This window comes from Sarcophilus harrisii, chromosome 3 (genome assembly GCF_902635505.1).
Source record: "Sarcophilus harrisii chromosome 3, mSarHar1.11, whole genome shotgun sequence".
NCBI lineage: Eukaryota > Metazoa > Chordata > Mammalia > Dasyuromorphia > Dasyuridae > Sarcophilus > Sarcophilus harrisii.
Window position 1 is genome coordinate 568,308,157 of NC_045428.1, and position 14,260 is coordinate 568,322,416.

General features: G+C 45.2%; 2 protein-coding genes across 7 annotated transcripts in view; one reads left to right on the top strand and one right to left on the bottom strand.

The window, feature by feature from the left end:
* DNAJC16 (DnaJ heat shock protein family (Hsp40) member C16) overlaps positions 1 to 14,260 on the bottom strand; it is a 45,750-nt gene that overhangs the window by 708 nt on the left and 30,782 nt on the right. For 5 of the 6 annotated variants that reach the window (XM_031962816.1, XM_031962817.1, XM_031962814.1 and 2 more), the window contains one exon: positions 12,287 to 14,035. The exons of the other annotated variant lie outside the window; for it this stretch is intronic. In XM_031962816.1, coding sequence (XP_031818676.1) covers positions 13,636 to 14,035 — 400 coding nt within the window. In that variant the 3' untranslated portion in view covers positions 12,287 to 13,635. Of the gene's footprint in view, positions 1 to 12,286; positions 14,036 to 14,260 lie in introns of those variants that run through there. 6 annotated transcript variants of the gene reach the window in all.
* Positions 533 to 10,147, top strand: AGMAT (agmatinase). The gene is made up of 7 exons (XM_003765080.3): positions 533 to 994; positions 2,973 to 3,175; positions 4,645 to 4,693; positions 6,473 to 6,668; positions 8,003 to 8,182; positions 8,920 to 9,004; positions 9,727 to 10,147. Exons 1-7 carry the CDS (start codon positions 609 to 611, stop codon positions 9,798 to 9,800), a joined length of 1,173 nt encoding a protein of 390 aa, XP_003765128.1. The 5' UTR covers positions 533 to 608; the 3' UTR covers positions 9,801 to 10,147.

Genomic DNA, 14,260 nt, shown 5'->3' on the forward strand with positions numbered 1-14,260 from the left:
AGAAAACAAAAACAACAACTAAAACAAACAAAAAACCCAACTCATAATTGAAGAAAATACTAAATCAAGCTGGACTCTTTTTTCCCATGCCAATTCACTGACCCCAGTGAAATTTATCTATAAGAAACTGTGTGCAGCATGTTTAACAACTCTAACTACTTGCTGTCTCTGGGGAAAGGGGAAAAGGAAGGAGGAAGAAAAATTTGGAACACGACGTTTTACAAAAGCGAATGTCGAAAACTATCTTTGCATGTATTTGGAAAAAATAAAATACTATTTAAAAGAAAAAAAAAAAACAAAAAACTTGTGTGCTGGAGAAATTTGAGTTATCTCCACACTGGACAGGGGCCAGAGGAACTTGTCACATTATTCTTCATTCTCAGGCCCAATTTTGCTTCTGAAGGAGCTGAGGTTGGGACCAGAGGAGGAATGAATGAGCCTTTCTGTTGGCCTTGGAATCCCTCCCCCACTGCCTTTGAACTAAAGTTGCCCCAGAAGGTATTCTCTGTTCATCTGCCCTTTGAACCAGAGCTGTTACTGATCAATCGAATTGGTTGCTCCAGAGGAAAGCTAAAGGCCAGGACGGATTTCCCCAGTCCTAGGGTATCATGGAGCAGCTCTTTTCCTATCATGTCCGCAAACTTCTCCAAGCCAGTTTGTGGAAGGATGGACTCCAGCTGGGGGCTTCCTCAGGACCTGGCCGGCGACGATGGTCGGGGGTCTGCCGAAGGCCTTTGATTGGGACATTTCCCGTGCTCCCGTGGGCCTGTTCTGCTCCCAGGCTTTTTAGGGGCCTCCTCCAACTGTCAGATATCCCAAGCCGATGGGCCTCGGGTGCTGCATGTAACATGCCTCCCAGCTCCGAGTTTGTTGCCCGCTCAGTGGGCGTCTGCACTATGATGAGACTACCCCTGAAGAGCTCCCCCGAAGGGCTGGATGCAGCATTTGTGGGAGTTCCCCTAGACATTGGCACTTCTAATCGACCTGGAACAAGGTAAGCCCCATGAGAGCCACCCGAGCACCCAGTGCCCCCCCAGATGTGGGGTCTGGGGGCCTGCCTTGTACTCCAGCTCTCACACTCTTAGTTCTGTGACTCTGGGCAAGCCCTTCACCTCTCCATGCCTGTTTTCTCATTTGTAAAATGTACTTCCCTCACAGGGTGGCTATGAATGAATGATAGAAAGAAAAAAAAAAGTATTAACTGCTTACTAGACTTGTCCAGGTGGTGGAAGGGGACCAGGAGTCAGGAGGAGTCAGGTGTGAATGTGACCTCAGATACTGAGTGATTTGGGTAAGTCCTAAGTGTTGTAACAGTAGCATCTACTCCCAGGATTGTTATGAAGACTAAATGAATCTAAAGCTGTTATCTAAAGCGTTTTTCAAGATTGGCAGGGCAGCATACGTTTATTAACTCAATGGATCCTCACAACAACCCTACTAGTTTCTCCATTTGGTAGAAAAGGAAACTGAGACACAGAGGGGTGATTGCCTTGCTCAGGGTCACCCATCCAGCAGTGGTTAGGTCTTCCTGCCTCCAGGTCTGGCCTCTCTCTCTCATTTGGGTCAGGACTTGAATGGAGAGGTTTGTTCATTAGTGCTCATGGAGGCAGAGACATCTCTGGGTTATCATGGGCTCTGCTAGCAGGGCCAGATCACACAGACCTGAAACATGGTTTGACCGACCGAGCAGATAGAGCACTGAGACTGGAGTAAGGAAGATCATCTTCCTGAATTCAAATCTTGCCTCAGACATTTCCTAGCTGTGTGACCCTGGGCAAGTCATTTAACCTGTTTGCCTCAGTTTCCTCTTCTGTACAGCATGGTGGAGAAGGAAATGACAACCCACTGCAGTATCCTTGGCAAGAAAACCCCAAATGTAGTCACAAAGAGTCAAACAGGACTGGAACGACTGAATAACACAAAGGGCTACCATCCAGTAAGCCAATGGAGGCTGCAATCTGTACTGGTGGAGGGCCAGGTTCCGGGAGCCTGATGCTGAAGCGAATGCTCAGAATGCAGCCTGGCCAGTTGCCAAAACCGGGTCTGTGGGCTTTGAAAAAGCACAGTCTCTTTTGTGAATCTACTGAAAGAGATGAGCTGAGGGACAGGAGGGGGAGATAAACCAAGAGTGAGCAATGCTAAATACCAGGATTTGCTTTGACTAATAGACCAGTGACTGGCATTAGGCTTATTTACATCTTGTACTTAAAAAAAAAAAAAGAAATCAATAAAGCTCTTGTTTGTTGTTGGTCAGTCCTGTTTGACTCTTCATGGCCCATCTGCAGTTTTCTTGGCAGAGATACTGGTTGGCCATTTCCTTCTTCAGCTCCTTTTACAGATGAGGAAACTGAGTCAATCAGGGTGAAGTGACTTGCCCAGCTTCATATTGCTAGGAAGTGTCTGAGGCCAGATTTGAACTCAAGGAAATGAGTCTTTCTAAACCCTGTATTCTATCCATTGCGCCACCTGGTCTCCCTCAAAGCTCTTTTGGGGGGTTTCTTTTATATTTTGCCCCCAAATTTTTATTTCTGAATAACTAATAAGTGATACTTTATTGCTATTTAAAATTCTTTTGTACTACACATGTGGTTCATGGGGCAGCTTGGTGGCCTGGACTCACACAGCCCAGAGGTCATATGGGACTTCAGACACTAGTTGCATGATCCTGGGCAAGCCACTTACCTTCTGCCTGCCTCCATGTCCTAAACTATAAAATAGGGATAATATCAGTCTCGACCTTCTGAATTTGTTGCAAGGATTGAGTAAGATGATTGTAAAGTGCTTGGCCCATAATTGGCACTTCATAAATGCTAGCTGTTATCGTTAATTGATAATAGAAATCATTATTATCACTCAAGAAGCTGGAGAGAAGGGCCCTTCTGAATTGTTTCTGTACAGCCCCTTCTGCAAGTCTGGACGGGGCTCTACTCCCCTTTTCCACACCATTAATCATGATGTTCCTCATTTCCCAGGTTTGGACCACGACGTATCCGGGAGGAATCTGTGTTGCTGAGAACAATTAACCCAAGCACAGGGGCTCTCCCCTTCCAGTCCCACTTGGTGGCCGACATTGGTGATGTGAATGTCAACCTCTACAATCTTCAGGACAGCTGCCGGCTCATTCGAGAAGCCTATCAGAAAATCGCTGCAGCAAACTGTATACCTCTTACCTTGGGTGAGGGACCTCAGCAATTGATTTTCCTATTATGAGGCAGCTAGTTGTGCAGTGGATAGCGTGTGGAAGTCCTGAGTTCAAATTCAACCTCAGGCATCTATTAGCTGAGTGACTCTGGGCAAGTCATGTCATCTCTTCCTGCCTCAGTTTTGTGAAATCAAATGAGAACATATTACTCTTTCATTCCTTCTGCAGGCATAGGGAAGACCCATATTTGTAGTGCCTGCAGCTGGTGGGAGGAAGGAAAAAATGCATTTATTAAGCTCCTATTATGTTAAAGGCACTGTCCTAAGGGCTGTAAAAATAATTATCTCATTTTATCCTTTCAACAACCCTGGGATCGCCATTTTACTCTTGAGAAAACTGAGACACAGATTAAGTGATTTACCTAGAGTCACACAACTAAATGTTTGATTTTAACTCAGGTGATGGAGTTGGGAAGTCCTGGGCTGCAGTTTATTGAACATCCACACTAAGTCTGGCATGAAGGTAGGGAACCCTCAGGAGGAATCAGAATTGGGACTGAGAAAAAAAGCAAGACAAAGAAAAAAAGAAAGAAAAAAGGAAAAAAAGAAAAGAAAAAAGAACGAATGAAAGAAAAAGAAATAAGAAAAATTATATTCATTGTCTTACCCATAGGGCGGATAACAATAACAAGAAAGTCATAGGTTGATCATGTTATTCCACACAGATGGTTTTGGGCCAACGTGAGGCCTTCAGAGGGCAGATACTAACCCAAACTCTATAGTATAGAGCCAGTGCCAACTGGCATACCAGTTCCATGGTCTGTTGTTCACTCCCTTCCCCCAATTCCCTGCTGGTTCCATAAATTCTCAATATAACATATTTGCCCCATGGGCTATGGGCTACTGAAGGTCCAAGAATATTTTCTTTTCCTGGATTAGGGGTGACTTAAAAATGACCTGGAGATGACCTTGAGTAGGTGGGTGGGATTGGGAAGATGGGTGTTACTCCAGCAGATAGTTCCAGGTTGGGAAGACTTTGGATCCACATCTTCCCCCAAAGGGCTTCCTGTGTATTTCCCTCTTAGGAAGTGCCTTCAAGTTTTTCATTTCAACTTGGGTCCCGAGGTGCCATGAAATTGTCTACTAAGGCATCAAGCTTCACTGGTAAAGAAATGAGGCATCTTGATGGCTTGAAGCAATGGGGACACAATCTCATCTTGTATTAACTCCACCTTGAAAAATTTTCTTATCTTGATTTGGTGGGTGCTTCAGTTTCTCTAATGTGCTTCAAAAGTGTTCAAATGGAAGCTATTCTCCTTCAATCACGGATGCCACCCCATCATGGAACTCACTTTTAATTCAGTTCTGGCTTCAATTCTTTTAATGGGAAGAACTCCAAATTAGGCGCATTTTAACTTGTTATATCTACGTACTAGGCAGTCCATCACTCCCTGTAATTCCAAAGAAGGATGATTTACCTTTCTTTTTCTTTTTTTATTCCAGGCGGAGATCACACAATCACTTATCCCATACTGCAGGCACTGGCAGGAAAGTGAGTGTCAGTAGATCTAAAACAAATTTGCTTTTTAGAAATCCAGGTATTGTTTGCTCTGAGGTCGTTCATTGGTTGGGGTGGGTGAGTATGAGGTGGTCTTCTGGCCAAACAGTTGGGCTGGTGGTGTGCATCTGGGATGAATGAAGGATGGCTCCATGAGCATCTGTCATTTGCCAGACATGAAGTGGAGTCTTCTGGGTCTCTGGAGCACATTTACTCTCTGATCTGCTTTCATCTTGTCCTGATTGATTGTGCTCAGCATTTTGAATTTTTCTTCTGGATTTTCAAAAGCTGGTCCCTGGTGAAATACTCAATCTCTAGATAAGTGAGTTTTATTTGGTTTGGTTTTAGCATTCAATGACAAAAGAAAGACTGAGAGTATTTAGATAAGAATGAGTTTGGAGGCAGGGGCTATTTCCTACCCCATAACAGATGGGTTCTTTCACAGGAGAAGCTGAGCCAAAAAAACAAGTGTTCCATTGTCATCTGGATGGATAACAGAGAACAAGGGGCTATTTGCATTTGGTTTATATTTGATGAAACATAGTCCTGTGGTGTCCACCACGGGGTAGTGAAAAAGGGCAGTGACCCTGGGTTCAAATCTTGATTCTGCCACTTTCCACCTTCAATATCACTTCACCTCTGGAGGCCTCCCATTTTCTCTATAAAACAAAGGAACAAAGCCCTCTTTCACCTCTAAATTCATTTCCAAACTGCTGTCACACTTGTAAGAAATATAAAAATTCCAGGTGGCAATCAGGCTGTTCAGACTCATTTCTCCAAGCTTGTCAGTGTCTCCAACCATGTCATTTGGTTTGATCATGTGATTAAAGTTTGGGACCAAGAGGCCGGTTGAGTTCAGCTCATGAAAATGAAATCAATTGTGGAATCTTTAGGTATGGAACAGGAAAATCTTGAGAAGAACTACTTGTTTCCTCCTGAGTTAGCTTGAGTTTTTTCTTTCCAGGCACTGAAAGTCATTCACAATCTGCCGTCATGTTCTCTTTCTAGTCATATATCACAATTCACTCCCTTTCTTATGAGAAAGAAAAAGGACATTTATCTTGTGTGTGTCAGGGCTGTTTTTCTTTCATCGTTCTTCGTGCCTGTCACATTCCTCTTCGGTTTCTCCTTCTTGGACTTTGACACAGTGTTTTAAGCCCAGCTCAAAATGTCACTTTCTCTAGGGAGCCTTCTCTGAGCCATCCCAGTTAGTACCTCAGAGAATTAAATGATGGAAAGTGCCTTAAAGGCCATGTAATCCAGAGGTGTCAGACATGGGCATGGGGCTCATTCACACTTCCAAGCTTGACCAGGACCAGAAAAAAAGGTAATTGGGAAATATTTAATGAAAGAAATAAAAATACGTTAACACATTGATAATATTCCATTTAAAAACTAAGCCAACGTGAGGCCGGCTTACAGTTTAGTGGCTGAGGCCAGTCTAAACCCTTTATTTTATAGAACAGGAAACGGAGCCAGAGAGTGACTAGCCCAGAGTCAGTGAGCTAGTAAGTAGTTGAGCTGGGGCCTGATCCTAGTCCTTTAATCATCTTTCTCTACTTCAGCCCTCCCACCAGATGCTTCATTCAACATACTTGAATGTATTTATCATGTGCTGATTTTATCAAAGGTTCTGTATATCATATTCTTCTATTGGAGTATAAGCTCCACAAAGGTAGGGACTATGGTCTGGTCCCAGTGCTTGTTGAATTTGTTGTCAGATTGTCCAGAAGGCCCTATGGCTCTTCCCTGAAGTCCCTCTGCTGTCACTAGGCACGGTCCTGTTGGGCTGTTACACGTCGATGCCCACACAGACACAGCCGACAAAGCCTTGGGAGAGAAGCTCTACCACGGGACCCCTTTTCGCCGCTGTGTGGAGGAAGGACTCCTGGACTGCAAACGCGTGGTGCAGATAGGCATCCGGGGGTCTTCTGCAATCCTGAATCCCTACAAATACAGCCGAGACCAGGTGACGGGCTGGACAGAGTCCTTCAGTCCTTCTCCCCTTCCCTCAGGCCATTTTCCACCTCTCCCTCAAGATTATGTAAAGTGGCAGTCACGAAGCCTGGAATACTGGGGGAGACAGACTCTGTTTTTACCACAAGTGTCACACGAAGCACAGATAAGGAAGCTAGCCAATGGGATGAGACATACCACATTTTGGGGGGAGAGCAAATAAGAGGGGGAGAGGATGTTAGTGCCAGCTGCTCCTGGGAACAAGCTAAGCAGCGTCTGAGAGGGATGCAGAGACCTCCACATAAAGAACATTTCTTATATACAGCAAGAGGGGACAGGAACCTGAGGAACCATGATAGGAACTGTTTCATTCTGGGGGGAGTTTTTAAAGCCCAGACACAACAGATTTAGGAGTATCTTTTTGGAGGGACAAAAACACTTTCTGCCAGGCTGAGCTGATGTGCCCTTTTCCCTTCCTGTCCCTGGCAGTCAGTGCTCTCTCCCACCTCAAGTTATATTTATCCAGACAGCCTTATATAGGAGATAAAAAACCTGACCTGGAAAACAGGAAGTCCAAGTTCAAGTCCCCCCCTCCAAGTGCTACCTCCCACATGCAAGCTATGGGCCAGGGCCAAGCCTTCTGACTTTTCAATGTCCCAGTTACTTCTTTCAAAGTTGCAAAGCACATGGATCTGCACTGCTAAAAGGACTTTTTTTTTATACCAGTTAATTCAGAAGTCTAATCTAGAATCTGTTCAAATGTATCCACTTACTCAGGAACTCTTGACCTGGGATCATTGATGCAGTCTATCAACTGTGGATAGATTAAAGGAGAATTAGCTTGGATGGGGGAAAAAGGACTTTATTTTCACCAAACTCTAAGTGAAACTTAGCATTTCCTTCCGTCAAGAAGGGAGGCAAAGGATTTCAGGAGATGGCCATGACACACACAAAAAGGTTAAAACCCCTTCTTCTGGTAGAATGTAAGCTACCCAAGGGCATACAAGTCTCTCTATATATGTATATATGCATAAGTGTACACATACACACACTTTTTGATCTCTATCCTTGACCCCTACCCCAGAGCTTAGCAGAAACAGGGACTTAGTAAACGCTGGAGGAACAAATCAAGGGCCATTCAGAGGAAGAAGAGCTGGCTAGTGGGTCTTTGTATGCCTTTAGGAGCGACTTCTTTGAGTGGGCACAAAAGGTAGAGAATAGTGATACAGCAGGAAGAAAGCGGTGGGAGAAGAGCAGCTGAGGAGGTCGGCTTCCTTTCTTCAGCTTGGGAAGCTCTTCTGGTCTGCTGGAGTCCACTCCAGAGATCTTTAACTTTGCTCCCTCTAGGGCTTCCGGGTGGTCCTGGCTGAAGACTGCTGGCTGAAGTCGCTGGTTCCGTTGATGGGGGAAGTGAGGCAGCAGATGGGAAAGAAGCCTATTTATATCAGTTTTGATATCGATGCCTTGGATCCAGCCTATGCTCCGGGGACAGGGACTCCTGAGATTGCTGGTCTCACACCAAGTCAAGTAAGGAGGTTCTGAGAGAATAAACTGAATTCTCAGCTTCAGTGAACATGAGTGCAGATTCACTCCGCTGGGTGTCAGAGGATGGGGACCTGGGGTCAAGTTCTGCTCCTTTCACTTGTTGCAGTTCTATGCAACCTGGGGCAGATATCCACCTCTCTGGCCGACTTCTTATCTGTACAGCCAGGGGGTAGCTGCTGACAGAAAATGCAAAATCCTGAGCCAGTAACTTATAGCCCCCCAAAACACGGCTCCTGCTTGTTCTTTCAGTCTTTCTCATCAGTTCCCTCCAGCCCCCTGTTCTAAGCTGGTTTGCACTGTTTCCCACCACCGTGCCTTTGCAGAGGTGATCTCCATATCTGGAATGCTCTCCTGTTTTGCCATTCTCTAGCCTCCTCAACAGCACAGTTCAGGTGTGAGACCTTCACACTGGCTCTGATTTCCCCAGATGCTAGTCTTTAAATATACTGTGCACAGTATATCCTGGTAAGCCACAAACTTCTTGAGATGGGATTTTTGCTCTTGTGTTCATCAAGGCATCCCCTCCACTTCAAAATGCTTTTACTTCTAATCCTGGGTGGCTGGTTTGGGACTTTTCTACTTGTAGCTTTATCCGTTCTATTTGGAAGCTGTAGATTGGACCTTAGAAGTCACAGCCATGAGGTTCACTATGGAAGTTTGCAGTGTTGACAGCCTAAATTCCTGTTTCTTTAACTAACATGACTATTTACCTTGCTTAGGCCTTGGAGATTATCCGCGGATGTCAAGGCCTGAACGTGGTGGGCTGTGACCTCGTGGAAGTCGCACCCATGTATGATCCTTCCGGTGAGTAAGGGGCACAAAGTCCTAAGTACCTGCTGGGCCAGAGTAGTGTTTAATTTGGTTGGTCACTAGGGGTACATGAAGTTCCTCTCATTCAGTGAAGGGAACGTTTCTAACATTGAGGCAAAGCAGCTTCTGATTACTCCTTGCCAACGAAAGCTAATTTATCCTAACAAAGCCTCTGGGGAAGAGTTAAATATTATTAGCTTTTCCCACCTGTCTATTGAAGGAAAAGCAGCTTGGCCTGCAGTTCTGTGACAAAGGTGCCAACCTGCTTTAATATTTTATATTTGTGCTTTAATATTTCAGTGAAAAGCCAACACTTAAGAGCACTGACCGGCTTTACAACCGAAAAGGCTGCATCAGCAGTGAATAATCATGACAGATGCTGAGCCACTGATTTTAGGCCAGAAAGGCCAATAGTTGTAGGGCCTGGCTCACCTGAAACAGCTGATGACGTATAAGATGCTTATGATGAATTTTCCTTGGGAAATTTTCTTTGAGGGGAAAAAATATGGTATTCCAACTAAGCTTTTTAGTATTGATACTAACAGAGTAGAAAGGCTAAATCCAGTTTCAGGAAGGCAGGTGAAATGTGTTTGGGGGTCGTAGGGAGGGATGGACAGAGGGCAGAACGTGTCTCAGGCATGTGGTCGTGGCCTCATTCTAAAGCTTCGGTGAGAGGAGCTGCTGAGCCAATTCTCCTGGGTCTCCTTCCTTTTCAGGAAACACAGCTCTCCTGGCAGCCAATCTGCTGTTCGAGATGCTGTGTGTTCTCCCCAAAGTGAAAACTGCCTAAACTGTTCCTGGCCTCCGAGCTTCTCAAAGGGAAATCTCCTTCCGAGGGTGGACTGGCCACAGGGCAGACGGATCTGGGGAAGTCTAGAGACAATTTCTGGAGCACCCAGAGGATTAAGCATTTTGGCCAAGTTTTTTGCCAAGTCAAATAGTGATTTTCTGTGAAATGTCTCTTAAGTGCCTGACTTCTAGAAATGGAGTAATAAAACTATTGTTAATATAAGAATTCTTTCCCAAGGACTAATTACCATTAAAAAAATTAAAGAATCTTTTTTTGTGGTGTGGCTGCAAAATAAAGAAAGGTGGACTTGGCCAACAATTCTTCTTGCTACCTAGAAAAATAGATAAAAAACCAGCCAACTAAACCAAGCCCAAAACAAAAGTACTTCCTGAGAACCAACCAGGGATTCTCATCACCCATAATGTCCTAGAATATCATCACTGAAAGGGATGATAGAGTATATAAGAATGACTGTATCAATATTTACTTGTACTAGGCAATTAGTAAACTGAGCATAAGTGAGGAAATAATTAAAATTTAAGATATGGAGAAATGTAGAGCTTAAAAGGAGAGGAAGAACCACTTGTGAAAACAACTTACATAAGGGGGGGGGGGCAGGGCATCTGACATCTGTGACCATGGTGAGGGGTGTTCCCTTCTACTCTCACACCCCCTCACAGCCACCATAATTTAGTCTGCCATTATGACAATGCAAGAGCTGACCCACCATCATCACACATTAAAATAGTTTATTTCAGTTTCCAGTCTGTAAGTCTTAAAACAAAAATAACATCAACATCAACGCCCATTCACAATACAAAAAACAAACATAAAAAAAGACAATCTGCTAAATAAGTTATTTGTTGCTAAGAGTATCAAAAGTGCAAAATGTTCACCTTCAGACCTCTCTCCCAGGTACGACCACCCCCTCTTCAAACTTGCATTGAATTGACAGCCTTCCTGCCCCACTCCCCACCTGGCAACCGTGGGATGCTGCTGACCGTCAGTACACGTCATACAGTCAGGCTGCTCTCAAGCAAGAATGTCAGGGCTGGGATGTCAGTGACATTTCCCTTTGTTGCAAAGATGCTTTGCTTCAGTTTCTAAGAATTTTGACTTAAAAATAAAAATAGGATCTCTGTGTGTTCCCCACCCTTAATTCTAACCGACATGAGCCCACTGCTTTTCGAGCCGGAGCCCTTGCATACATATAGCAGTGGGAGATGAGTCCAGAAGGCATCCGTGAGGGGAGGATGAGGCTGTTGCTGGGAAACCTCTTCCAGTGTGGGATGGGAGTGGGGAGAACATTCAATGGTGTTTCATGACAGGGGAGCTGGGCTCAGGCTATTATTGCTTGGCCGAAGTTCACGGCTTTGAAGACGGTGAGGGTAATGGAAACAGGCGTTCTTCTTTTGAAATGAAGCAAATGTTATGTACAGACTTGTCTCGGCTCAGCTCTCATGCTGCTCTGCATCTATTCTCAGCAGTGAACACACTGACAACACACAGAGTCCTTATCGATCAGAAAGAAAGAACCCAACTTTGTAAGGTACTTCATCAACTTGGTCATATCTCAAAATTCACCTTCAATTAGAAAGCTGGTTTGAATGAACAATTCATCCTTTACGCAGGTACCTCCGAAATAAGGACAAACAATATGAGTTGAGTCTCATCTTTGGAGGAAGGCTTAAACTATTGAGGGGTTTGGTTTGAAGAGAAAAAAGCAAAATCCATACTGTACAAAAGGAATCACAAACCCGTACCCACAAAATGGTAGGACCTTTCAAACAGAACTTAGAACACAGTGTCAGAGATGGGAGGGATCTTAGAAATCATTTACCAAATCCCTCATTTAAAAATTTTCTTTTAACTTGACAAAAACCCCCTTCTTTCCAAAAAGAACTTCAGGAGTTTTGTCAGGACTAGCACCTTCCCAGCAGTGGCTCCTGTCCAAACACGGTGGCCCAGTGTTAGGAGGAAGGGGGCTGAAAGTACATCTGGCCACTTGGTTTGCATTGTCTACACAAGGCAAAGTGCAAAAAAAGGAAGCAGCAAGTTTAGGAAGAGGTTTTTGGTTTTTAGAACCTAAGGTAAGAAAGCCCATGCGAATCAAAAGTAAAAACAAAAGCCCAAGGTTGTAGTGGAAGCCCTGGTGAAGGCTAGGCCCAGGGACGAGGCTGAGCGGCACCAGACCACAAAGTCCAATGCCAGTCGGGTAGTTTCCAATGCTCTAGTTCCGCCAGGCAGTTCCCCCAAAACGGGCTACCAAGGCTACTCGAGCCTTTCTAGGAGGATCACAAGGGGAGAGGGAAGCCTGGCACTGGTTTTCCCCCCTTAATAAATAATATTGGAAGAACCTTGGTTTAAATCATTCACCACTTTACCCCTGCAGGCACTAACTACTTCTAAGTTATTTTGCAATCAAATGAAATAGTCTAAAGCAACTATAATATTAAAATCCATGTCATTTTCTTATGAGTCCTATCTGGCTTCTGCCCCCCGCTTTAGAGATGAGTAGGTCAGGATGACATTTTCGAGGGAAGTTAGACTTTGCCTCCCTCGGCAGCTCTGTCCTTAAAGAAGGGGTCAGCTCTAATGGACTGGCACTGTCCCGTCTGGCACGTTCAAACGGATGGCGATTCTAGTCTGACCTGAAGCTGCAGAGGATGACTGTAAGTTAATATGGAAAACAGCTGAGATGACCCATCAACAGGGGCCAGAGGCTGAAAGCAAGCATCGTATACATGGGGTGCTACAACTAGAGGGGGTTCACTGATGACAGAGGATTTGACAGGTGGCACTGTGGGAGCAACAGAATTAAAAACAAAAGAAAAAAAAAACAAAATCACCAACAAAATTTTAAGTTCCTTGATACAAAGAAATGTCTGCGGTCCTAAAGCTGTGTCCTGGGGGGGGGATTTGGGAAGATTCCTTCAGATTGATGTCCTAGAAGGTAGGAGTGCTTGACTTGGGTTCTACATGTCTACTGGCTCATGGCAGCTTGTCCCTACATCTGAGAACACAACCAAAGGTTATGGCTCCTAAATAAGAGAGCGCCCTATGACTGACCGGGACAGAAAGGCATCTGAAGACAAGAGACATTGCAATGGCTCAAAATGGCTGCGGGGCTCCCTTGGTGTCCCTCCTCACCTGGGCTACAGGCTAAGCAGTGAGGCTCGTCTCTACTCTTTAGGCCTCTTTAGGCCACGACAATAAGAACATGGGACTGCAAAGTCTCAGACACTTTTGCTTTTCCCTTTCTCTGGAAAGAGAAATGAATGCACATGCAGGACCCCGGATAATCAGTGTAGGGAAGACAGCTCACAGTCTGTTAAAGGAGGCTGTCCCCAGATCCACTCCTGGCCACTTGCAGGGCAGGTCCTCTCCACCCCAGTCCAAGATTATTGCAGGCGCCAAGGCAGAAGCCTGGTGGGAAGAGGACGGAGAGGAGTTGGGGGAGGGCCGGTGCGCTTGCCTCTGTCCACAAGCTTCCTCAAGTTCAGTCCTCTCTGAGTCACAGGGTCTCTCCATGAAGAGACAGGACAAAGTATGGGAAGCACATGTGGCGAGGACACGAGAGGAAGAGAGAGTGTCTGCTTTAAATAGTGCGCCATCCGAATGAGGAAAAAAACCCCAAACAAACATTTTGGTACAGAGAATTCAACTTGTGGTATATTTCACTCCTAGGTTAGAGCAAGACAAAGGGAGAATTCTCCTAGCCATTGTCCTAGAAGAATATCTAAAACCTACTGTCTGTCTCTCCTGACCATTTGGACAATCCTGCTCGTTTTCCGACCAAGTCTGGAGGGGCTGAATCTCCTTTAAAAAAATTCTCTCAGTCTAGTTCAGGCCATGATGGGATATAGAATCTCTGTAAGGAGCCTTCCAAAAGGCGCTCCATCCATAAGGACAACTTGCTTAGTTTGCCTTTGAGGGGTTTGGATCCAGAATTACAGAAGGGTTTCCCTCGGGCCTCGCCCAAATGGAGGGAAGAGTCAAGGTCACTGCACGGACCTATGGTTTCCTCGTCATCTACTGTTTTCTGGGGCTTGAAGAGGCAGAAGTATTTCTTGTGTCCATTCAAAGCCAGGACGTAGCCAGTGTAGTCACGCTCCAAGAAATGTTTATCATACTGGTTTGGGATGGGAGCAGCATCCTGGGCAAACTCTAATAGATATTCCAGCCACTCTCGGTGCTTATCAAGACTCAGGAAGGAGAAGTGGAGGCAGCTGCTCCTATGGGAAGAACAGCAGCCAGATGAGCCAGGACCCAGTCAGACTCCCCTGTGTGCGATGCCTTCTCATTCTGGGGTGAGGGCAGAGAGTGGGCCCCGACCCAGGCTGGCCCTCTCCACCACAAACCTATCTTGGATCACTTTCACTGGTCATTTCATAAGAAACCAGGAGTGGGTTTCTTCTGAAGGGCCCAGGAAGTTGGAATCTTTTCAATCTCTTGGCTCA

Bases quoted from the DNA above. Each gene is read 5' to 3' on its own strand.
- AGMAT (XM_003765080.3), top strand. From the start codon at position 609: ATGGAGCAGCTCTTTTCCTATCATGTCCGCAAACTTCTCCAAGCCAGT. The intron at 3,176-4,644 runs GTGAGGGACCTC...TTTTTATTCCAG, and splicing joins CTGTATACCTCTTACCTTGG to GCGGAGATCACACAATCACT. The intron at 4,694-6,472 runs GTGAGTGTCAGT...TGCTGTCACTAG, and splicing joins CTGCAGGCACTGGCAGGAAA to GCACGGTCCTGTTGGGCTGT.